This window comes from Castor canadensis, chromosome 1 (assembly GCF_047511655.1).
Source record: "Castor canadensis chromosome 1, mCasCan1.hap1v2, whole genome shotgun sequence".
NCBI classification, from domain to species: Eukaryota; Metazoa; Chordata; class Mammalia; order Rodentia; family Castoridae; genus Castor; species Castor canadensis.
This window is the reverse complement of record NC_133386.1, coordinates 40,237,691-40,263,423: the sequence shown is the minus strand read 5'-3', so window position 1 is coordinate 40,263,423 and position 25,733 is coordinate 40,237,691. Positions and strand designations below refer to the sequence as shown.

At 37.0% G+C, this 25,733-nt stretch overlaps 1 protein-coding gene, 1 long non-coding RNA gene and 1 pseudogene across 31 annotated transcripts in view; 2 read left to right on the top strand and 1 right to left on the bottom strand.

Annotated features, from left to right (window-relative positions):
• Positions 1-25,733, top strand: part of LOC141423914 (uncharacterized) — a 215,945-nt gene that overhangs the window by 119,878 nt on the left and 70,334 nt on the right. The gene's annotated exons all lie outside the window — the stretch shown is intronic.
• Positions 157-679, top strand: LOC109699972 (eukaryotic translation elongation factor 1 epsilon-1 pseudogene; annotated as a pseudogene).
• Trdn (triadin) overlaps positions 22,808-25,733 on the bottom strand; it is a 374,084-nt gene continuing 371,158 nt past the window's right edge. For all 30 annotated transcript variants that reach the window (XM_074075307.1, XM_074075305.1, XM_074075306.1 and 27 more), the window contains one exon: positions 22,808-25,591. In XM_074075307.1, the coding sequence (XP_073931408.1) occupies positions 25,452-25,591 (140 nt within the window). In that variant the 3' untranslated portion in view covers positions 22,808-25,451. The remainder of the gene's footprint in view (positions 25,592-25,733) is intronic.

Below are 25,733 nucleotides of genomic sequence, written 5' to 3'. Positions count from 1 at the left end.
ATTAGGAAGACTATAGAAAGTGGGAAGATCTCCCATGCTCATGGATTGGTGGAATCAACATAGTAAAAATGTCTATACTCCCAAAAGTAATCTACATGTTTAATGCAATTCCCATCAAAATTCCAATGATATTCATTAAAGAGATTGAAAGGGAAGATGGCATTGGCCATGGAGTTGAAGCTGCTGGAGAAGTCCCTGAGGCTGAGCAAGGGGAATAAGTACAGCATTCAGGGCAAGCGACAGATTCCAGTTCTTCAAACAAACAATGGTCCAAGTCTAACAGAATTGACTACTAGGATTTTCACCTAGTGAAAGAAGCAAATAAGGAGTATTTGCTGGGGAGTACTGCAGAATAAATAGCAATAGTTCATCAATGGTTAGAATACAGGGTCACTGGAGTAGATGGACACTCCAATAAAGAAGATATTCACATTCTGTTGAAGGATCTTAATTCATATCTTGAAGATAAAGTCTACCTTACAGGAAATAACTTTACCTTAGCAGATATCCTATTGTACTATGGCCTTCATCACTTATAGTTGACCTGACAGTTCAAGAAAAGGAGAAATATCTTAATGTGTCCTGCTAGTTTTTTCACATTCAGTATTACCCAGGCATCAGGCAACATCTGTCTAGTGTTGTCTTCATCAAGAACAGACTATATACTAACTCCCACTAGAAGTTACCCATGTTGTGCCAAAGTGTGATTAAAAATGCTTTGAAAGCATATTCTGGACCTCAGTAGTAACATATATTGATACAGAGTCATAGTTCATTTATTAAAGTTGGTAGAATTTTAAAGTATAAACTGGTGTCTGAATGTTTTTATTTGTTCTTTAGTTGAAGTTTTGCAATTTTTATGTAAAAATGCAACTGCTGTCAAAAAAATTGAAATCAAGTAAATAATTATCTTCTTTTATAGATGACATTTATTTTAATACAAGTTGCAAATCAGTGGCTTAATCTTAAAAATAGGTATCCTTCCAGTGGTTGACATACTTGGCTATTTATTAATCTCTCTTTCATATTTTAAAATTCCTTTTCCTCATGGATATTTAAAATAGTTTGTTTATTAAAACCTATGACAACTTATGCCAAGAATACAGAAAGGGAAGAAAAATATATTTGTTTTTAAGTGTTTATGTGAACTAGTAAATGTAATTGAAAAAAAATAAAGAGATTGAAAAATCTACCATTAAATTTATATGGAAACACAAGAGGTCATGAATAGCCAAGGCAATACTCAGTCAAAAGAACAATGCTGGAGGTATCACGATACCTGACTTCAAACTATATTACAAAGCAATAACAATAAAACCAGCATGGTACTGGCACAAAAACAGACATGAGGACCAGTGGAACAGAATAGAGGAACCAGATATGAAGCCACACATCTATAACCAACTTGTCTTTGACAAATGTGCTGAAAATATACAATGGAGAAAAAGCAGCCTCTTCAACAAAAACTGCTGGGAAAACTGGTTAGCAGTCTGCAAAAAACTGAAACTAGATCCATGTATATCACCCCATACCAATATTAACTCAAAATGGATCAAGGATCTTAATATCAGACCACAGACTCTAAAGTTGATACAGGAAAGAATAGGAAATACTCTGGAGTTAGTAGGTATAGGTAAGAACTTTCTCAATGGAACCCCAGCAGCACAGCAACTAAGAGATAGCATAGATAAATGGGACCTCATAAAACTAAAAAGCTTCTGTTCATCAAAAGAAATGGTCTCTAAACTGAAGAGAACACCCACAGAGTAGGAGAAAATATTTGCCAGCTACACATCAGACAAAGGACTGATAACCAGAATACATAGGGAACTTAAAAAACTAAATTCTCCTAAAACTAATGAACCAATAAAGAACTGGGCAAGTGAACTAAACAGAACTTTCTCAAAAGAAGAAATTCAAATGGCCAAAAAACACATGAAAAAATGCTCACCATCTCTAGCAATAAAGGAAATGAAAATTAAAAGCACACTAAGATTCCACCTCACCCCTGTTAGAATAGCCACCATTAGCAACACCACCACCAACAGGTGTTGGTGAGGATGCGGGGGAAAAAGGAACCCTCTTACACTGTTGGTGGGAGTGTAAACTAGTACAACCACTCTGGAAAAAAATTTGGCGGCTACTTAAAAATCTAAACATTGATCTACCATTTGATCCAGCAACACCACTCTTGTGGATATACCCAAAAGACTGTGATACAGGTTACTCCAGAGGCACCTGCACACCCATGTTTATTGCGGCACTATTCACAATAGCCAAGTTATGGGAACAGCCAAAATGACCCACTACTGATGAATGGATTAAGAAAATGTGGTATCTATACACAATGGAATTTTATGCAGCCATGAAGAAGAATGTAATGTTATCATTCGCTGGTAAATGGATGGAATTGGAGAACATCATTCTGAGTGAGGTTAGTCTGGCCCAAAGGACCAAAAATCATATGTTCTCCCTCATATGCAGACATTAGATCAAGGGCACACACACCAAGGGGATTGGACTTTGAGCACATGATAAAAGCAAGAGCACACAGGGGAGGGGTGAGGATAGGTAAGACACCTAAAAAATTAGCTAGCATTTGTTGCCCTCAATGCAGAGAAACTAAAGCAGATACCTTAAAAGCAACTAAGGGCCATAGGAGAAGGGGACCAGGAACTAGAGAAAAGGTTAGATAAAAAAGAATTAACCTATAAGGCAACACACATGCACAGAAAATTAATGTGTGTTGACTCCCTGTTTAGCTTTCCTTATCTCAACTAGCAAAAACCCTTGGTCCTTCCTATTATTGCTTATACTCTCTCTTCAACAAAATTAGAAATAAGGGCAAAATAGTTTCTGCCAGGTATTGAGGGGGTGGGGGAGAGAGGGAGGGGGCAGGGGGTAAGGGAGGGGGTGGGGGCAGGGGTGAGAAATGACCAATAATAATAATATTATTATTATGCACATATAAATAATAAAACAATAAAAAATTTAAAAAAAGATGTTGAATTTTTTTCAAAGGCTTTTACTGTATCTATTGAGATGATCTCATGATGTTTGTCCTTCATTCTGTTTATGTGCTGTTTTATATTTATTGGTTTGACTGTATTGAACCAGCCTTGCATCCCTGAGATGAAACCTACTTGGTCATGATGTATTATCTTTTTAATGTGTTGTTGTAATCAACTTGCAAGTATGTTATTGAGAATATTTGTGTCTATAACAAAGAAATTGGTTTATAATTTTCCTTTTTGTTGTTGTGTCCCTGCCCAGTTTTAGCATCAGGGTAATACTGGCTTCATAGAATGAGTTTGGTAGTATTTTTTTCCTTTATGGACTAGTTTGGGGAGCATTGGTTTACTTCTTTTTTAAAAGTCTGGTAGAATTCATCAGTGAATCCATAAAGTCTGGGGCTCTTTGTTCGGAGACTTTATTATTTTTTTGATCTCATGTTTGTTATTGGTATATTTAGGTGGTTTATATCCTCTTGGTTCATTTTAACATGTCAACTACATCTAGAAATTTATCCATTTCTCCTAGACCTTCCCAGTTTATTAGAATACAGGTTTTAAAAGTATTCCTTAATGACCCTCCAGGTTTCATTATTATCTATTGTGACATCCTCTTTTCATCACTAATATATTATTAATTTAAGTCTTTCCTCTCCTTTTGGTCAATTTGACTCAGTTTATCAATTTTGTTATTTTTCAAAGAGCCAACTTTTTGCTTTATTGATTCATTATACATTTTTAGTCTCTATTTCACTAATTTCTAACCTCAATTTTAGTATTTCTTTCTTCTTGCTAATTTTGGATTTGGCATGTTGCTGTTTTTCTAGGACTTTGAAGTTGTTTATTTGAGATATCTACTTTTTTTGAGATGTAGTCACTCATAGCTATAAACTTTCTCTTAACACTGTGTTTGTTGTATCCCATATATTCTGGTACATTTTGTTTTCATATTCTCATAATTTCAGAAATTTTTTTCCTTCCCTCATTTCTTTTATAACCCACTGGACATTCATCAATGTGTTGCTCAGTCTCTATGTGTCTCAATATTTTCTGTAGTTTTTTAATTATTAATTTCAAGATTTATCCCATTGTGGTCTGATGGATTCTGGGGGCTATTTCATTTTTTTTTTTGTATTGGTTTGCACTTGCTTTATGTCCTAAAATACTATGTATTTTGGAGAAAGTTCTATGGGCTGCTAAGAAGAATGTGTGTTGTGCAGCTGCCAGATAAAATATTTTGTAGATGTCATTTAAGTCCATTTGGTTTATAGTGTTGATAAATTCTGAAGTTTCTTTGCTGATTTTTTTGTCAGGATAACATATCTATTGGTGAGAGCAGAGTAATGAAGTCTTCTACTATTATAGTTTTGGGGTCTATCTGTCCTTGTAAGTCCAGTAGTGTTTGATGAAATTTGGTGTGTCAACCATTTAATATGTATGTGTTAGCAATTGTTATCTCCTCTTGACAGATCATTCCCTATATTAATATGAATTGACCTTCTTTGTCTCTTCTAATTGTGGTTTGAAGTCTATCTCATCGACTACGACTGTAGAAATTTCTGCATGCTTTGAGGGTCTGTTTTGCTTGGAAAATCTTTTTCTAACCTTCCTCCATAAGCCAGTATTTGTCTTTGTCAGTGAGATGAATTCCTTTGAGGCAACAAATGATCAGGTCTTGCTTTTTAATCCAATCTGCCAGTCCATATCTTTTGATTGGGGGAATTGAGACCATTAACATTCAGGTGTGTAGTATTTCTTGTCATTTTGTTATTTTTGTGATGTTTGTTTCTTTTATAATCTTTACATGCTAATTTAATCATCTAGTTAGATTTATTCTTTCCTGTTTTTTCCTGGCTGTGTTTGTATTTCTTTCCTTTATGTAGGATTTCTTTGAGTATCTTCTGCATTGTTCATTTAGTGGTTATGAATTCCTTTAGTTTTTGTTTGTCATGGAAGGTTTTGATTTCTCCTTCAATTATGTAGGATAGCTTTGGTGGATATATTAATCTAGGTTAATAGTCATTTTATTTCAGGGATTAGACTATATCTTTCCATGTCCCTTGCTTTTAGGGTTTCTGTTGAAAAATATGCTATTTTTCTGATGGCTTTGCCTTTATATGTAATGTGTTGCTTCTGTCTTGCAGCTTTCAATATTCTTTCTTCATTTGGTATATATAGTGTTTTAACTATAATATATCTGGGGTGTTTCATTTCTGATCTTACTTGTTTGGTGTTCTTAAAACCTGCTGTACCCCTTCCTTTTCAAGGTTGGGGAAGTTTTCTGTCATTATTTTGTCAAATGTTATGTCTATGCTATTAAATTATATCTCTTCTACTTCTTCTATACTCATGATTTGTAGATTTGGTCTTTTTATGATGTCTCAGGGGTCTTATGTGTTTCATTTGTACTTTCTTAGTTTCCCTCTTTGTTTTGTCTTATTGATCTAATTCCTCTACTTTTACCCTTGATCCCTGATACTCTGTTTTCAACTTGCTTCTTTTTATTAGTAAGGCTTTCAATTTAATATTTTATTTGGGATATTCAGCTTTTCATTTCCAGGTTTTCAATTTTATCAGGATTTCTTTATCTTTACTGGATGCATCCTTCATATCCTGCATTATCTTCCTTATTTCATTCAGCTGTTTAATTGAATTCTCTTTGAGTTCATTCAGGTGTTTATACATGTCCTCTTTAATTTCATTGACCAATCTTGTCATTGTTCTTTAGAATTAACTGTTTAAAATTTCATCTACTTCACTATTGTTCAAGTCCCTTACTATGGAATTGCTGACTTTTGGACTTGTATTCTTCATTGGGATTTATGCATCTGAGGCCAAGTCATAGGTTGGAAGTTTTTGTCACCTATTGTCTTTCTGTTGAAACATTCTCAACAGGACAGTAGAGTGGCTTGTTTGATGTGCTATATTTTTTTCACCACTGGATAGGATGCATGGGTCAGTGATCAAAAAATGTTTGCACTGAAGCATGGGGTCTGATCTCTGGGACTGTTCAGATCATGTGGAATCTTTAGAAGGATCAGTTGTCAGTTTCTTCACTGTTTTCACTGTAGAATCTTCACTACTTTGTATACTGGAATTGCTGAGACTGCAATGAGTTTTATAGCTTGTGGATTCTCCCTTACTCCACATACCCCCTGGTTTGTGTCCCTAGGGGCAAGCAGCATGCAAGCCTCAGGGTATCAGCACTGACTTCTGCACTGGCTGGAGGAATAATAAGGGACCTATTCACTCTGCCTGCTAATCTCAGTGCTTACCAACCCTATCCAGCCCTCAGTCTTGACTGTCAGTGAACACATGACAGGATGCAGTTCTAGGGGCAGTTCTCAGTGCATTCAGGACCTGCCTGAAAGTTCACCTCCCTTTTGGGGAAGAGGGAGTCTGTGGGATTCACATGTTCAGAGGTTCTAGGTGAATGGCTCTGAGCCACCCAGAAGTCAAAATATGTAGCTAAGCGTTAGGCCTTGGAGGCTGAATACTAAGGTAGACAACGGCTCAATGCTTTGCTTCTGCCCTAGCTTCAGGTGATACAACTCACTCCTGGCCAAGAAAGTGTGGCCTCTCACACCACTGTACTCTACACTGCCAGTACCCTAAGTTCATTGTGCTGCCAGTACAGTACCCTACACTTTGTGAATGTCTCTGTGAAGTGACATCAACTATTGCTCATGGCTGTCTCTCACATAGACTCTGTGGCAAGATGTTCCAAGACTCCCTGATCCATGAATGTTTTCAGGCCCTTAGTATATCTCAGTCTCAAAACAATAGGCCGTTTGTTAAGATGGCACCTTGTTATTGCCCTCTGAGTTAAAGGGAATGACAAAATTTCCTTCTTTACCAAAGCTAGCCTTCCACACTGGAGGAGTCATTATCTCACAAATCTCAGCTCTAGATTTAAGGCTTGTGGGAGGTGTAGGATAATGTCACTGCTAGAATTAGCAGCCTGTTGTCAGGGCCATCTGTTTATACCTTGTAATTGTGTTTTCAGCTTCCCTTCCCCCTCTCAGGAGTCATGGGACAGGTTTGAGACTCTTGGTTGATTTTCTGTTGCCTCAGTTTTTCTGTGGATTTCTGCTGCCCTGCTACCTCTTTTGTGATTACTAATGCTCTTCCTCTGCTTTTATCTTTTGAATATAGTCTCTCCTGTGTTACATGGCTCTTCTCATTCATGGAGTAAAAACAGTGGATGCTTTTTATCCACCATCTTACCCTTCCTACCGAACAGCATTTTCCAAAATTTTATTTTATTTTTGAATTAGTATACAATAATACATGGGATTTCATTATGATAATTGCATACATGTGTACAGTTTACTTTGACTATGTTCTAAACAGTATTCTTAAACATTCATTTAAAAATATAATCACGACTGATCATTTCTGAAAGAATATCAAGGTTATTCATATTTGCCATCACCAAATTGATGGTCCATAAATACATGGAACTACTTCCTCATTAGTTACCAGGTAGTGGCTTATCCTTTTAGTTATCAGTTGGATTACTAATGTACGCTTGTCATTAATCTAAGGAAAGGTTCTGACACCATTATTTTAATATGCTTACTTTTACTCTGTGAATATGTTTATATACCTGGGAATTAGCCTGGTAACCAAAGACAATTTTGTTTGCTTCAAAATTATTTTCTCTACTTCAAAAAGCTGCTTATTTCTTGACTAAAACTAGTACCACTGAAATTGATTTATAGAAAATGTAGCTATTTTGTGGTTCCATTTTCTATAGTAGATAATATAGTTTACATTCACTATATGTCATTTTTGCCTATTTTCACACAAATATAAAATACAATTTTTGTATCCTTCCTCAAGATGTGTTGTAAATAATCACTAGTGTATTTTATTAGTTAAAATAACAAGTCATAGGAAAACTTTAGTAAAGCAAATAACAATCACCAGTTCCCACTCAACCATCTAATGATTTGTAGTTAATAATTTAAAAAATCTGTAATGGATTTATAATAACAACGTTCAGTAAGAAAGATACCAACAGATCCCAGATGGCGACTGGGGCACAGAGGCAAACAGTGTGAGCTCCATGAATTAGGGACCTTGCTGAGATCCTGGAGACATGCTTGGCAGAGGTGAAGCACCAAGGAGAGTCAAAACATCAACACCTTGAAACCCTAGCCTGTGGAAGGCTTCTCCACACCACATTTCACTGAGAGAACAGGTGGGCTGCCACCACCAGCCACCAGCACCAAACCAACAATGAACTGAAAACTAGCCCATGGCAGAGGTTGTGGGGTTGCTGAAAGCTCACCAAAGAAGGGAGGAAGAGCAAGGAGCTTATCTCTGTGTGAACTATCAGTAAACAAATGGCTGGAAAGACAGGAGTGCTGACAGCAGGCTGCTGATAAGCCGCTGCCTGAAGTAGGGCAGGTGGCGGACCATAGGGCTCATCTCCTGCACCAGTGAGTAATACCCAAAGTCACATGGCTCTGCAGGGTTGAGGAACAAACAGTGAACCATCACAACACACTGATGGAGGGGGAGGTTGATGAGAAATCACTGACTTTGCCCCAGGGAAAAGGGGTGAGGCAAAGAAACAAGCCCCCAGTAAACAAGCACAGTGAAAACCCAACTCCAAAGCAGGACAAATTCCAAACCTAATACAACAACACATCTGAAAGATCATTCACCACAACTAAGTCAGCTTCATCCCATGGATGTAGGGGTGGTTCAACATACACAAATCTATAAATGTAATATAGCACATTAATAGAAGCAAAGACAAAAACCACTTGATCATCTCAATAGATGAAGAACAAACCTTTGATAAGATCCAACATCACTTCATGATAAAAGCTCTAAGAAAACTAGGAATAGAAGGAATGTACCTCAACATTGTAAAGGCTATATATGACAAACTGATAGCCAACATCATACTTAATGGAGAAAAACTGAAACCATTTCCCCTACAATCAGGAATGAGACAAAGTTGCCCACTATCCCCACTCTTATTCAACATAGTCCTTGAATTCCTAACCAGAGCAATTAGGCAAGAAGAAGACATAAAAGGAATACAATTAGATAAAGAAACTGTCAAAATATCCCTATTTGCACACAACATGATCCTATATCTTAAAGCCCCAAAAGCTCTATCCCAAAACTCCTAGACATGACAAGCAGGTACAGCAAGGTGCAGGATACAAAATCAACTTACAAAAATCATTAGCTTTTCTATACACCAACAACAAACATATTGAGAAAGAATATATTAAAGCAATTCCATTTACAATAGCCTCAAAAAAATTCAAATAATTAGGAGTAAACTTAACCAGGATGTGAATGATCTCTACAAGGAGAACTACCTCTGAGAAAAGAGATTGAGGAAGACTACAGAAGGTGGAAAGATCTCACGTGCTCATGGATTGGTAGAATCAACATAGTGAAAATGGCTACACTACCAAAAGTAATCTACATGTTCAACAAAATTCCCATCAAAATCCCCATGACATTCTTTGCAGAAATTGAAAAATCTACTCTAAAGTTCATTTGAAAACACAAGAGACCACGAATAGCCAAGGCAATACTCAGCAAAAAGAGCAATGCTGGAGGTATCACAATACCTGACTTCAAACTCTATTACAATGCAATAGCAATAAAAACAGCATGGTACTGGCACAAAAACAGATATGAAGACCAGTGAAACAGAACAGAGGACCTGGATGTGAATCCACACAGCTATGCCCACCTTATTTTTGACAAAGGTGCCAAAAACATATGATGGAAAATAGCCTCTTGAACAACTGTTGCTGGGAAAAGTGGTTATCCGCCTGCCGAAAACTAAAACTAGATCCATGTCTATCACGCTGTACTAGCATCAACTTAAAATGGATCAAGAACCTTAATATCAGACCCAAAACACTGAGTTTAGTACAGGAAAGAGCAGGGGATAAACTGGAAGCAGTAGTTATAGACAAGGACTTCCTCAATAGAACCCCGGCAGCTCAGCAACTAAGACAAAAGATGGACAAATGAGACTACATAAAATTGAAAAGCTTTTGCACAACAAAGGAAATGGTCTGTAAACTGAAGAGACCACCCACAGAGTGGGAGAAAATATTTGCCAGCTGTACATCAGACAAAGGACTGATAACCAGAATATACAGGGAGCTCAAAAAAACTAAACTTCCCTAAAATCAATGAACCAATAAAGAAATGGGCAACTGAACTATACAGAACTTTTTCAAAAGAAGAAATTCAAATGGCCAAAAAACACATGAAAAAATGCTCACCATCTCTGGCCATAAAGGAAATGCAAATCAAAACCACACTAAGATTTCAACTCACCCCTGTTAGAATAGCTGTCATCAAAAACACTACAAACAACAGGTGTTGGCAAGGATGTGGGGAAAAAGGAACCCTCATACACTGCTAGTGGGAATGCAAGCTAGTGCAACCACTCTGGAAAACAATATTGAGGTTTCTTAAAAAACTAAATCTAGATCTGTCATATGTCCAGCAATTCCATTCCTAGGGATAACCCAAAGGAATTCAACTCAGGTTACTCCAGAGTCACCTGCACACTCATGTTTATTGCAGTGCTATTCACAATAGCCAAGTTATGGAAACAGTCAAGATGCTCCACTACTGATGAATGGATTAAGAAAATATGGTATTTATACACAATGGACTTTTATTCAGCCATGAAGAAGAATGAAATTTTATCATTTGCAAGTAAATGGATGGAACTGGAGAACATCATCTTGAGAGAGGTTAGCCAGGGTCAGGAGACCAAAAATCATATGTTCTCTCTCATATGTGGACTTTAGATCTAGGGCAAATGCAGTAATGTTGTTGGACTTGGGTCACATGCTAAGGGGAGAGCACACATGGGAGGAACGGGCATAGGTAGGAAACTCAAAATTTGAAAGTGTTTGATGTCCCCACTGCAGAGGAGCTAATACAGTAACCTTAAAATGACAGAGGTCAATATGGGAAAGTGACCTTGAAGTAGTGAAGAGGTCAGGTAGAGATGAATCAATTTGGGTTGTAATAAATTTGTGCATGGAAGCAATGCTAGGAATCTCTCTGTATAGCTAGCCTTATCTCAACCAGAAAAATGCTTATGTTATTGCTTATGTCTACTATTCAACAAAATTGGAGAAAAGGGCAGAACAGGTTATGCCTGGAAGAGATGGGGGTGAGGGGGAGAGGGAGAGGTAGGGGGTGGGGGTACAAATGGCCCCAACAGTGTATGAACATATGAATAAATGAATAAAAAAGACCCCCCCCCAAAAAAAGAAAGAGACCAACATCATGAACTGAAGTTATTTGAAGCTTTTTATATTGAAAAGCTTGTAGAAGAGGTGAGCAGTCTACCTAAAATATTTTAGACATGTATATGATAAATTTTCTTCTCAGTAAACAAGTAGTTACAAGCTGTAACTTGTACACAAAAACAAGCATGATCATATACAAACTCAAATGTAGAACATATTTGTAACAGTGGAACTACTGTATGGAACTCTGGGAAAGAGGGAAAGGAAAAGAGAATGATAGAACATCAGTAATATCACATAACAAGATATGAAGGTAGAGAATACAATAATGAGTATTGAAAGCTGTTGAAAATAGGGAGTGGGAGATAAAGGGGTAAGAGAGAGTAATGGAAGGTGTTGAATGAACCAAAGTAAAATATACTCACAGTGGGCATACCCAGGAGTATAATATAGGTACAGTGTATGTGTGTGTGTGGGTATTAGTTGGAAGGGGGAGGGTGAAGGAATGAGATTAAAGTGAAGGTATATGGTAGATGGACTTCATATACCTATATGATATGGAACTAAAAACCTCTTGCAATGGCTTTAAGTTGGGTAGGGAAGAGGTTGAGGGGGAGCGACAATGCGGGCAATGTAAAGAATATACCATATAAATCTATTTGGAATTATCATTATGATAATTCTTGTATAATGAATATATCCTAATAAAAATTTATTAAAAATTTAAATAGTTTATTTTCAAATAAAATTCCAATGTGGATGAGAAATTACCCATTCCTTTTTAAGGAACAGGGAAGAAACTTTTATTCATAGCTCTGAGTAGCAAAAATATAAGACTATTGGGCAACAATATTTAATAGGTCAACTTGAATAACAAACAACTGATACCTCCTTTCAGAGCTCTAAAACTAATGACAATTTTTAATCTCAACATGAATCCTATGAATAATACTTTAAAATTTAAGTCAACAATTCATACTATTAACACCCTTGGCTTTATAATTGTAACTTTGATGTGACATTAGTCTTTAGTTCTTCTTAGTTCAAATAAACATTTGCCTAAATCTTATGAAAAATTCCAATCACATTTAACTTTTGTGTTTCTGATCCTGAATTACTTCACTTAACATGATGTCCTCCAATTGCGTCCATTTACCTTTAAACCACGTCATTATTCCTTATGGCCGAACAATACTCCATTGTGTATGTATACCACAATTTCTTGATCCATTCATGAGTTGTAGGGCACCTAGGTTGTTTCTAAGGCTTAGCTATTGTGAGTAGTGCTGCGATGAATATCAGTGTACAGGTGTCTCTACAGTATCCTGTCTTACATTCCTTTGGGTAGACAACCAGGAGCAGTATCACTGGACCACATGGCAGTTCTATCTATAGTTTTCTGAGAAATCTCCATACTGCTTTCCACAGAGGTTGTACTAATTTGCATTCCCACTTGTAATGTATAAGGGTTCCTGTTTTGCCAGGAACCCTTATACATTGATTGTGGCTATTCTAACTGGGATGAGATGAAAACTAAGTATTATTTTCATGTGTATCTCCTTTATAATCAGGGAAGTTGAACACTTCTTTTATTTACTGGCCTTTGAACCAGTATTTGTGGATATGCCCCCTTTTTCATCTCTGATTTTATTGATTTGGGTCTTTCCCTCCTCCATTTTGTCAAGTTGGCTAAGGGTTTGTTGTTAATCACATTTACTATTGTTTTTTTTTTGGAATACATTATTTGATATCTATTCCTGTATGGTGTTTAAATGCTTATTGGCGGAATTGGCTTTTGAGGGAGAGTGGTTGTCTTGCTGTTTCATTCTTCGTTGAGCTTTAAGTATCTGAATTTGTTTTCAATTAGGGTTTTAATCCCTTGTGACCCTGTAGTTGGGTTTTATGCATTTTCTCCTGGAGCTCCAACAGTTTTTCTCAGAGAGGGGTATGCTTGAAATGTTACCCCTTACAGAGTTCTTGTCATGGTCCAGATTACCTCTTTTCTCTCCCCAATGAAAGGACTGGAGTTCCAGCTCTTTGATCAGGGTGAGGTGAGTCTCCTGCAGTCACAATGGAGAGAACTGGGTCTCTGTGCACTGTGACAGGCAGGCCTTCTAGCATCTGCAGAGCAGTGGATTGACACTTGGTGCAGGAACTGAGATTCCAACTCTTGGACAGGAGAGCTGTGACTCTCCTGCAGGGAGCTTTCCTCCCTTCAATAGGGAGTCTGGTGTTCTTGCTCTTTAATGAGGTTGCAGGGGCTGTCCAGCTGTCAGGCACAGATGGGAGTGCTGGGTCTCTGTGCACTGTGGGAGGCAGGCTTCCTGGCATCTGCAGAGTAGTGGAGTGCCACTTAGTGGAGTGGCTGAGGTTCCAGCTCTTCGACAAAGGAGACTGGACTCTCCTGTAAGCAGTTGAGGTGGGAAGTGGTGGGCCTCTGTGCACTTTGGAGAAGCAGGCCTTCTGGTGCTGTCCACAGTGTAGCAGGTTACATCTTTCCTCCCCTCAGTAGGGAACCTGGCATTCTTGATCTTTGATGGGGGAGTGGCAGTTCTCAGACTGTCAGGCACAGTGGGGAGTGCTGGGCCTCTGTACCTCAGGATGCAAGCCTTCTGGTACCACTCACTGAATAGTAGGTTACAGCTTTCGTCCCCTCAGTGAGGAATCTGGTGTTTTTGCTCCTTAGCGGAGAAGTGGCACCTGTTCCATGGTTGGGCATGGTGAGAAGCACTGGGACTTTTTGTGTCTTAGGGAATCAGATCTCCTGGTACACATAGAATGGCAGATTACCACTCAGTTATGGAGCAGTTTCTTGCTCTTTGACAGAGCAGGGAGTCTCTCCCATAGGAGGGCTTGGTGGTTAGTGCTGGGCCTCCATGCTCTGTGGGGAAGGAAGCCTACTGGCACCAGCAGAATAGCAAAACTTGGAGCCTGTGGTTCACTTGTGTGTGTGTGGCAGCAGGCTCCTGGCACTGAGTATCAAGTTGAGGGTGCCTGTTGGGCAGCAAATCCAGTAGGCTTGAATTGTCTGGTGCCCACAAGGCAGCAGAGGCCCTGGTGTCTACTTGTGTTGGGGTGTGGGCTTCCAAGAGCCATAGCAACTGCTGCAGACACAGAGGACCCAAGCCTGCAGGCAGCAAGAGTTCTGGGGCCTGCTTGCCAGGTGTGGGCTTCCAGGAGCCAAAGGAGTTGCAGCAGTCACAGGAGAACAAAGCTTGTGGGCAGGGGGATCCCTGGGGCCTGCTTGCTGGTGTGGGCTTCTGGGAACGCAGTGAGTGCAGTACAGTGGTGCTGCCGGCACAGGGGAACCAAGTGTGGAGCCCTGAGTTCCTGTGTGTGCTGGGAAGCAGGACTTGCCGTTGAATGCCAAGTAATGGAGCCTGGAACCATGTGGCAATTTCAGGAGTGAGGGATCTGGAGTGTTGGGCTGGGAGACATTCTTCCCTTTTTTCCTGTGGGTAGTTGCTTCTCTATTTGTGGATTCAGAAAGGGCTTTGCTTCTCACTGGTTACGGGATCCCATGGGTGCCTTTTGGGGTCCTCTGCTCTTCCTTCTTCAGGAGGTTAGTTGCTGCTGGTTTATAGGGGTGTCAACAATCTGCCATGTTGCTTGATCTCCTAACAATTTTAATTCTTAACTCTTACAGAAATGTAGAACAATTAGGCTAAGATTTTTTAAATAAGTCATTTGGGAAAAAAAGCTTGGGCAATACACTGTGTTTCAATCATCTAAAAACTTGTCATTAGATTGATATTAGCAATGGAATTCTGCCATTTACAAATGCATTCCATTTCCTAGTTCTTAAAATATTTAACTGTATTTTTAATGAATTTTCTTTTCATTGTTTTTGAAAGATGGCAGCTGCTCAATTCCAAATCTTTATTCTTCCTGGAAACCACAACGGCAAGAAAAGCAAAACAAGCCAATAAGTAATGGTCCAGATCACGCATTTTCAGCAAAAGTAGCAAAGCCAATATGAAAAGTCAAAACTGTACATAAATGCAGCCAAAATAACTGATACCAATGAAAGCTATGTGGAAAGTTGCAACAAGTGCTCAGAATTACAGAATTTGGAGGAGCCTAACTTTGACAGATCTCAGTCTAAAAATGAACATTCATTCCCAGAGGAGAAAGACACCAGATGTTAATTGCTGTGAACAACTCTGAGCCCTCAGAGGGAGTAATAACTGTCAGTAACATTCCTGGGGAACAATTAGTCCTTTATAAAATTGCAAATGCGTATATTTTTAATCTAAAGTGCTTCTTCCATGAATTCACCCTTGTTGTATCACATGTGTGCATATATACATGTAATACAGTGTGTTCAAAGTTATTCATTGTACATTGTAAATAATAGTAAAATAATTGGAAATGACCTGTATAAACAGGGCCTAGTTCAACAAATGATGTTGCATATGCACATTGAAATATTATGCTACTGTAAAAAATATGAGGATGCTTTTCACTTATAACCAGGCCTCCATCAGTAATTCTATCAAATCATTCCTCTTGCTGAAAGCAAGTATACAAGCTAGTTGAAAAAAACATACTCAAATGAGTACTCATTCAAATAAGTAGTATTCAAGCACAGGAGACAACAAGCAGTGGGAGTTGTCCTAGAGAAAAAGGGAAATATACTTGAGTGAGCACCATATCCACCCCTACTTTGTGAGGGAGCAAACCAAGTGAATAATCAGATGAGGCAAGAAAGGAGCAGAACCAGAGCCTTTGCCACGGAGAATGGGGCTTTATTGGCCTCACCAACAGCAACTTCCTAAGTGAATAGGTTGTGCAACAGTGTACAGTTTCAGGGTTTTATGCAGCTTGAAGGGGCTTGGGGACTGCTCCACCTTAAGAATGGGGTGATTTTTATTGGTTTCGGGAGTGGGGTGATCTTAGATTTCTGTTTCCTAATGGAGGCTCTGTATGTTTCAATTTCTCAGAAACCATCCCTTTGGGTTTGAGTGGGGTTCAGAAGGGCAGGGCATGTCTCTCATTTTGTACATTAAAGGATTTGCTAAGCCACATTAGGAGGAAAAGTAGCCCAAGCTAAAGCTTTCAGAAGCCTCCATTGGTTCTATGGCAGCAGAAGTGACTAAAACATGTAGGGCTAAGATCACAGAATACAGAACTGAGCCACATGTTCCATGTGCAATTTCCTTTTAAAGATATCTTCTGGCTCCTAAACTGCAGTGTGTAGGATTAGACATAAAAGATTGCACAGAAGGAAGTAACTGGGAAGATAAGGATTTGAAATTAGGTTTTAGCAATTGCAGTAATATGGAAGGGAAGCTGAGCACTATCAGTATGGAGATGACCTGGTTAGCAACCCAGGCTTTCACTGAGAACATAGAACACCTTAGGTGTCTCACTACTAAGGCTGGGAAATAAGCCAGTCTTAACACAGCTGGAATCTTAAAATCACCTGTCACAAGTTTCACTCATGGTCTCTCAGTCTGCCAGAAGATTAAATCCTCTACAACCAGAGTCTACAATTTTTTTAGGTTTCAAAAAAGGTAATGTAGAAAGACCAAATATGAAAAGGAAAAAAGAACAAAGCTAGAAAATAGAAAAATATCCCTTATGATGGAGATATTTTATTAATCAGCAGGGTTTAATAAAAACTACAAAGACTATTTTAAGATTGAACATATTCCAGGTCATAAAGGATAACTCAATAGTTTGATATCAGTGGCTCACTCTGTAATCCTGGCTACTTAGAAAGCTGAGATTGGGAGAACTGTCATTTGAACCAGCCCAGGCAAAGGGTTTGAGAAATCCCATCTCCAAAATAACCAGAGCAAAATGGACTGGAGGTATGGCTCATGTGGTAGATTGCCTGTGTTGCAAGTGTGAAGCCCTGAGTTCAAACCTCAGTCCCACCAAAAAAAAAAAAAAAAAAAACACAACAGATTTCAAAAGGCCAGAAAATCCATAATTGTCTGCAATTAAGCAATTTGCTTTACATGACTCATGGAGTCAAGAAAAATCATGATGGGAATAATAATTTAATTTTAACAATGGTAATAAATATAACAAAATTAATTGAATGGTAAAGCAGTCCTTGGAGTGAAATTATATTCTAAATTTACTAAGGGTGAAAATCAAAAATTTAATTATCTATTTTAAGAAGATGGGAAAATAAATTAAATAAAAAGTTTATTTTTTATAAATAAATTTATTATTTATTTTTTAAAAATATAAGAGCAGAATGTGATAGAAAACTATGTCCAACAGACAGACAAAATTAAAAGGTGAATGGCTGGGCACAGTGACGCATGCCTGTCATCCCAGCTATTTGGGAGCAGAGATTAGGAAGATTATATTTGAGACCAGTCCAGGGAAAAGTTAGTGAGACCCCACCTCAACAAATAAGCTGGATAGTAGTGGAACATGATTGTGATCTCAGCTTTGTGGGAGGCCTAGAAAAGATCATGGTCTGAGACTATCCCTGAACAAAAACACGGAGTGTGGCAGAGCACCTGCCTAGCAAATGTGAGGCATTGGGTTTAAACCCCAGTATTGTTTAATAAATAAAATTTAAAAAGGCAATTCACAGTGAAGACCATTATGAAGAAGAGAATACATTGGAGTGAGTAACTTCATAATCATCAACTCCTATTATAATACTCTGTAATTAAACCGCGTGGTTTGAGAGAATGCATAGGCACAAACAGATGAAGGGGACTAAAGAGATAATTAAGAAGCAGACTCACACATAGACATTTATATTTTTTCACAACATGTTGGAGAAATGGATTATCTTTTCTATGAACTATGCTTCATTATCTGTATGTTCATAAAGGGAAAAAAAACCTTTTACTTCTCCTTCACATTACACACATAAAATGAATACCATCTAGATTGCAAATATAAATATGAGAGGTAAAGCAAGGATTCTATGTATAGTTCACAGGGGGAAATGTCTTCATGGCCTTAGCATTAGTAGGAACTTCTTAAGTGGAGTTTAATAAGCATTGTTCATAAAGGAAAAGATTAATAAGTTAGAGTACTTTAAATTCAAAACTTTGATAAAATATAATTTAAAAGGTGAAAATGCTAGCACAGAGTGAGAGAATATATTTGTAACAGAGCCAATGCAAATTTAAAATCAAAACAATTGAAGAATTCCTATATATTCCAATAAACAAAATTTATACAAAAGTCCAAAAACCTTAGTCTGGCTTTATATCAAAGAGGACATTTAAATGATCAATACTCAAGATACAAAATTCTCTATATCATTAGTCACCAGGTAAGTCCAATCTATAAGAATTTCATACCCAGCAGAAGTTAAAACTAAAACCAAATGATAGCAAGTGTTGGGAAAGATCTAGAGCAACTGGGAACTTGATACTCTGTAATGGAGTTTAAATTAATACAACCAGTTAGAAAATGTTTAGTACTATTTTCTAGAAATGAACATTCCCATACTTGAAAGTCAACAATTTCCTATTCTTATGTTTGATGGCCCCCATCATATACACATATGCACAAACATACACAGTAAAAGACACTAATGAAATATTAGCAAGTTTTTAGCTAAATACATGAGACAGTATAAATTCTTATACATAATACCATATATATCTATATATATATACATACTATATACATATATATATATATATATATATATATACAGACACACATACACAGATACTATGAGACAATGAAAAAGAATAATTTGACTTCTATTTGGACTAAACTGAAAGTGTCTCACATGTGTAATGTTGAGGAAAAGAACTTAACACAGAAGCTATGTAGATTTACTACTTCATCCGTGCAAAGGTCAAAACAATTCTTTGATGATAGAAATCAGAACAGTGGTTACCAAGGGCTATTGACTGGTTGGGACATGAATGAGATTTTTGGAGTGCTATTAATATAGTGTATTTTGACCTAGGTTGTGATTTCATAGATGTATCTGGCTCTATACTTGAAATGTGTGCACTGCAGTGTGGGTAGGAGAACTACATCTAACTACATTAATGATGAGGCTCAATATATACTAGAAAAAACAAACAATCTAGGATACATTGTTAACAAAGGAAGGTATTAAATGATGTTTATAATATGTAACATTCATATAAGAAAGATATATTTGTTTTCATTGTATCTGCTTAGAACAGATGTGGAAGACTATAAACATATAATGTAGGATTTAGAGAAGTGGACAAGAAACCGAGCCAACTGCAATAAGGTGAAAGTACATTTTCCACCTATATTTTTAATTGCATTTTAACTTTGAATAAGGTTAATATATTTCCAATTTGAGCATATCCTTTCATAAATACTCCAAAGGTGAAAATAATTTTTACTTGTTATATTGTTCCTCAAAATTTCTAGACTCATTATGTTTGCCTTTAATACATCGCTTACTTCCTTTATAAAGAATGTACCTTCCACTTAGGTCATGTCAACAGTGTCCATGTTTGCATTGAATATACACAAATGGTTTCTCATTCTGTGTGTGCACAGGTACATACATGTGTGTGTTCACTTTGTGTTTGTGTGTGTCTATGTGGAGAGAGGAGAGGAAAGTAGAGGAGAGAGAGAGAGAGAGAGAGGAAGTTCTTTCCTGAGCAAAGACATGTTTTTAATGTTTGGCAAGTTAGTATTCATTTCAGAACTACCTTTGCTAAAAGATTATTGTTGGACCATCTTCTAATGGCACTGAATTCTGTGGCAGTGTCTTGGTGTACATGAGTCACTGCTCCATCCCAGTTTTTCAATCACTGCTGATTCAGTAGGTTGAAGGATATACATTTGTTATCATTTTATACAAACTCCCAGAAAATGTCACAGCACATTTTTAAAAAATTGTTTTCCCCAGTGGCAATGTTTTCATTTTTGTCTTGGCTTGAATAGTTTTGATTTTCATTTGCTTCTCAAGCTCATGCTGCAAGTTCAACAAACGCACATGAAGGATCTGAGGCTATTACAGAGGGTGTGTGCCTTGGAATCCAATGTGACTGTGTGAGAGACCAAGAATTCCCTGCTTTTATCCTTATCTCAACCAGCAAAAACCCTTGTTCCTTCCTATTATTGCTTATACTCTCTCTTCAACAACATTAGAGATAAGGGCAAAATAGTTTCTGCTGGGTATCCAGGGGGTGGGGGGGGAGAGGGAGGGGGCAGAGTGGGTGGTAAGGGAGGGGGTGGGGGCAGGGGGGGGAAATGACCCAAGCATTGTATGCACATATGAATAATAAAACAATAAAAATTATTAAAAAAAAGAATTCCTGGTTGAGATAAGGATAGCTATACAGGGCATTGACTCACATTGATTTCCTGTGCATGGGTGTTACCTTCTAGGTTAATTCTTTTTGATCTAACCTTTTCTCTAGTACCTGTTCCCCTTTTCCTATTGGCCTCAGTTGCTTTTAAGGTATCTGCTTTAGTTTCTCTGCATTAAGGGCAACAAATGCTAGCTAGTTTTTTAGGTGTCTTACCTATCCTCACCCCTCCCTTGTGTGCTCTCGCGTTTATCATGTGCTCATAGTCCAATCCCCTTGTTGTGTTTGCCCTTGATCTAATGTCCACATATGAGGGAGAACATACGATTTTTGGTCTTTTGGGCCAGGCTAACCTCACTCAGAATGATGTTCTCCAGTTCCATCCATTTACCAGCGAATGATAACATTTCGTTCTTCTTCATGGCTGCATAGAATTCCATTGTGTATAGATACCACATTTTCTTAATCCATTCGTCTGTGCTGGGGCATCTTGGCTGTTTCCATAACTTGGCTATTGTGAATAGTGCCGCAATAAACATGGATGTGCAGGTGCCTCTGGAGTAACAGTCTTTTGGGTATATCCCCAAGAGTGGTATTGCTGGATCAAATGGTAGATCGATGTCCAGCTTTTTAAGTAGCCTCCAAATTTTTTTCCAGAGTGGTTGTACTAGTTTACAGTCCCACCAACAGTGTAAGAGGGTTCCTTTTTCCCCGCATCCTCGCCAACACCTGTTGTTGGTGGTGTTGCTGATGATGGCTATTCTAACAGGGGTGAGGTGGAATCTTAGTGTGGTTTTAATTTGCATTTCCTTTATTGCTAGAGATGGTGAGCATTTTTTCATGTGTTTTCTGGCCATTTGAATTTCTTCTTTTGAGAAAGTTCTGTTTAGTTCACATGCCCATTTCTTTATTGGTTCATTAGTTTTGGGAGAATTTAGTTTTTTAAGTTCCCTGTATATTCTGGTTATCAGTCCTTTGTCTGATGTATAATTGGCAAATGTATTCCTTCCTATTAATGCTTATACTGTCTCTACAACAAAATTAGAGATAAGGGGAAAATAGTTTCTGCTGGGTATTGAGGGGGGGGAGCGGGAGGGGGTGGAGTGGGTGGTAAGGGAGGGGGTGGGGGCAGGGGGGAGAAATGAACCAAGCCTTGTATGCACATATGAATAATAAAAGAAAAAAAAAAAAAAGAAAAAAAAAAGAATTCCCTGCTTTGCTCTTACCTCTTCGCTAACATGCTCCTTATGCAATTGTTAACACTCTTAAATATTAATAAGCAGTAATTCAGAGTTTATTCAGAGTTTTCTTGTAGAATAATTTGCTTTTCTTATGCTGCTAGTCTGTATCTTGGAGGAGTTTTAACTAATATGAAGAGACTTTTTACTGTTTTCTTTTTATTTCTGGCAATTATTTGGGCCTTTTCAATGATATGACTGATGATTTTTAATATAGTTAGATATCCTGGGGAAATAAAACAGCTTATACATAAAGGAAGGTATCTAGAAGAATATTGAAACATTTTAAGGACATTTATGATTAGTAAGAGGCAAAAGGAACAGTATAACACAGATACAATCCTGAGAGGAACAGTGAAAAGAATGCTGTAAGAACTATGCATGGAAAGTTGTGCTGAGTGTCCATGTCTTAATGAGTTTGCATATAGCAAAGAAAAGTTTTGTGATAGTAGAAACTTCATATGGAGTCACATAGGACAAGAAGGATATGTACAGGATTAAGAAAAGAGATGTGAGCTCTCAGTTAAGTTTGGCTACTAGTAAGCATTGTGTCTCTGGTAATGTCACCTAACCTCTCTGAGATTCATTTTCTTTAAGCTCTAAAGCAGATGGCTGTGACAAATTCTTGAGGTACTTTCTAGCTTTCAAGTAGAAAGAAGTTAATTTTTTCTCAGAGGTTTACATTTTTAACACTGACTATAATTTGAAGGATAGATTTGGGGATGCTGGAAAAATTAGCCCCGATTTGTAATAACATCATGAAGAAGTAGTCAAGAGTGTATGGAAGTTAGCTGACTAAGGTTCAAGACATGGCTTTGATAAATGACTTTGATAAATAAACTCAGAGATGTCTCTGAGTTTCTGTAGGAATTATTTATTTTCTGTATGTACTAGTGGGGGTACATGAACTTAAGAGTTTTTTAATAGAAATATTTGTTATTCTCCTTGCTTTTTTCACACAAATATTACTTGAGAAAATTAATTGAATCATGAAATATATGCAGTATCATTTTGGAAATATTTCTCTGAGAAGTTCTGAAAAGACATAGGAAACTGAGTCAACAGAAGGTGCTTTTATTGGGTTAATTTCAAAAAATTTTTGACCTGTTTAAATGATTTGTCAGACTTTATGAAAATTAAACACATTAAGAATCTTCAGTAAAATAAATTGTAATTTTCTATACAACTTCAACTATTAATATGGGGTGAAAATTCGAAAAGTGTAGGAGATGGACAAGTAGTCATACCACCCAACAAAATCCATAATTGAAAGCAATTATTAAATGTTTACATATTCATGACCAGTAAGACATAAATCATGAATAAACTATTAGATAAAAAGTCTTAATTAACTATCTTTTCCTTTTAAAATGCAACACATCAACCTTGAAAGGACTATAAATACTTTATTTGATGGAGACAAACAAACAGATGACAGTTTAGATGATATTTTAAAAGTGTTATCATCATTTAACTTTAATCAGATAAAGCTTAGCAATTATTATAATGCTGTTTACATTATATTTGGTTTTTCTAAATTCTAATTACAATAGAATTAGAATTTTGTCATGTTTTGCTTTTCTATCAGTTTCTGTAATGAGAGTGAAAGAAGTGACAATATAATGTAGAAAATTCTCAGTGAGAAAATTAGTGGCATATCCAAAAATATTGTATTAGAAGTTTATTACAATGTCATATCCATACAAAAATACTTTACCAGTCTTCACAGTACCCCTGTGAGGTATTATGCTGTTTGTCTCGATAGTCATATTTTACACATGAAGAGAGAAATGCAGACCATTTGTAAAATTTCCAAGATCATATACTGTGTTAGAATAGCACTGGGAATCAACTTTATTGCTGTATTTTTCTTACACAGTCCAGAGCCTAACACAGTGTAGAAAGAGTAAGTGCTCAATATGTCGTCATTGAATGATAACCATTCAGGGGACAAACCACTCTGAAAGAGTTACCATATTTGCTGTCTATTCTTTTATCTATTAAATTGAACAGGCAGAAGTACAGCTGAGCTATAAATTTTACCCATTTTTCTTTCTCATAATGTTATATTGGTACATGAAGGGGCTTTACAAGATAGTACCACTGGTCAGACCTGAAATTACACACTTCCGTGTCCCCCTCCCTTACAAAAAGAGTGTCATTAATCTGATCCACTGCAACATTGGCTTTTGTGGTATGAACTAGGTCCACCAGCATGTGATTGAGAACACTGTCTTTCACAAATGTCACTGAAAATCCATTATTAATAATGAATGTATTATTTATGCCTCAGCCTAAGGAGTTTTAGTAAAACTGACCTGTATCTTGGGTTTTAAGAGCTATAGTTGGTGGCAGTCCTCAAAACTAAATTACTTGGTTAGTACAGGTTCTGGCTAGATCAGACCATACAGAAGATAATTATAATTATTTTATATATATATATATATATATATATATATATATATATATATTTGAGTTAAATTATAATTTAACTCAAATTATTTCCTGAGTTAAATTGTCATAAGTTCAGCTGAAACTGTAAACATGAAATATCACAGAGACGTGACTTTCAGAACTGATAGAAAAATGTTGTAAAGAACTTAAGGATTTGTATCACCAAAAAAGACTACAAAGGCATAATAGTCACTTCCAGTGGTGTACTGTCAAGTAGGTTAAAAATTGTTCTTCGTTCCATTGGCACTGATGGTTAATTGCTTCAAAAGCAAGTAAGACATCTCATGAGGGCATCTAAAGTTAAAATCTCTCATTCAACCTTTTATGCCACTCATATTTTTCCACTTTGATAATGAAAACATTTAACTTCACAGAAAGAATGTATCAAGAAGTGAAAATATTGTTCATTGGTCATCCAGAGTTAGTGGTTGATCTAAAACTTCACCCCAGTGATGTTTTAATTAAGGTGTACTCTGGAGAAATCTAATGTTTCACATCTCATTTGCTTATAGATTAAAGAAATGATTCATCAGACCTCCCCTAAGTGGAGGTATATTTCCACTGAAGTGAATGTCTTAATTGTAGTTCAAGACAAATCTTACAGTCAAGATTCATCAAGTATTAGTTTTCTGTCTTGTAGTATCTAAAATTCAGAGACAGTTTGAGCTCTATAATATCACAATGAACTTATAGCACTCTTTGATGCAACTTATTCTTGAGCTTTGCTACAGTGAAAATAGAAACAGTCACAAATAGAATGAAGCTATTAAGCATCAACTTATTGGGTAAATTGAGTTTAAATACCCACATGATGCAGAAGAGTCTCATTTATATAAGCTCCTATATACTTTAAATTTAGAGAACAGTTTATGTTATCATTTAAAAATAAATACCTAACCGAAGCCAAAAACTTCATTTTGTAATTGTATAAATTACATTTAAAAGATCAATATTAAGTAAACTTTAAATTAATTGGTGTACAACTTTACAATGAATACAAACACAAAAATAAAGCATACCCTCCTACGGCAACAGGAACAAATAAGACTCTTGAACATCAGACCCTTCAACATGATTGCTATTATTCACCCTCTTTGTCCACCTTCACTCTCTCTAAACAAGGCACAAAAGTAAAATGTTTTCAAAGAAATTTCTGCATTGCATGATTTTCACTGCCTGTGACAATGTGGACAAAACAAAATCTCATTTCACAATCGTAAAGCACTTGTAAGGGTCATGCATGTGCACCTATTGTCCTTGTTGCTTCTGTCCTGGGGAATTTGGTTTGCCTGAGCTCTCTCCAGGGTATTGTGCAGGAGTGACCGGAAACTGAAATCCATAGCCATTGTGCCCATCCAAGTAGACACACTGGAAGAAACTGATGGGAGCTAAGGAATAGAGATGATGATTGGTTAAAAACAAGCAGCACGTGAGAAGCAATAGGGTGAGCACAATGAGTCAATATAGTGTACTGGACATGGTCTGAGACTCCACAGCCAAATGGCTTCTACACTTATTGGCAAGTTAATA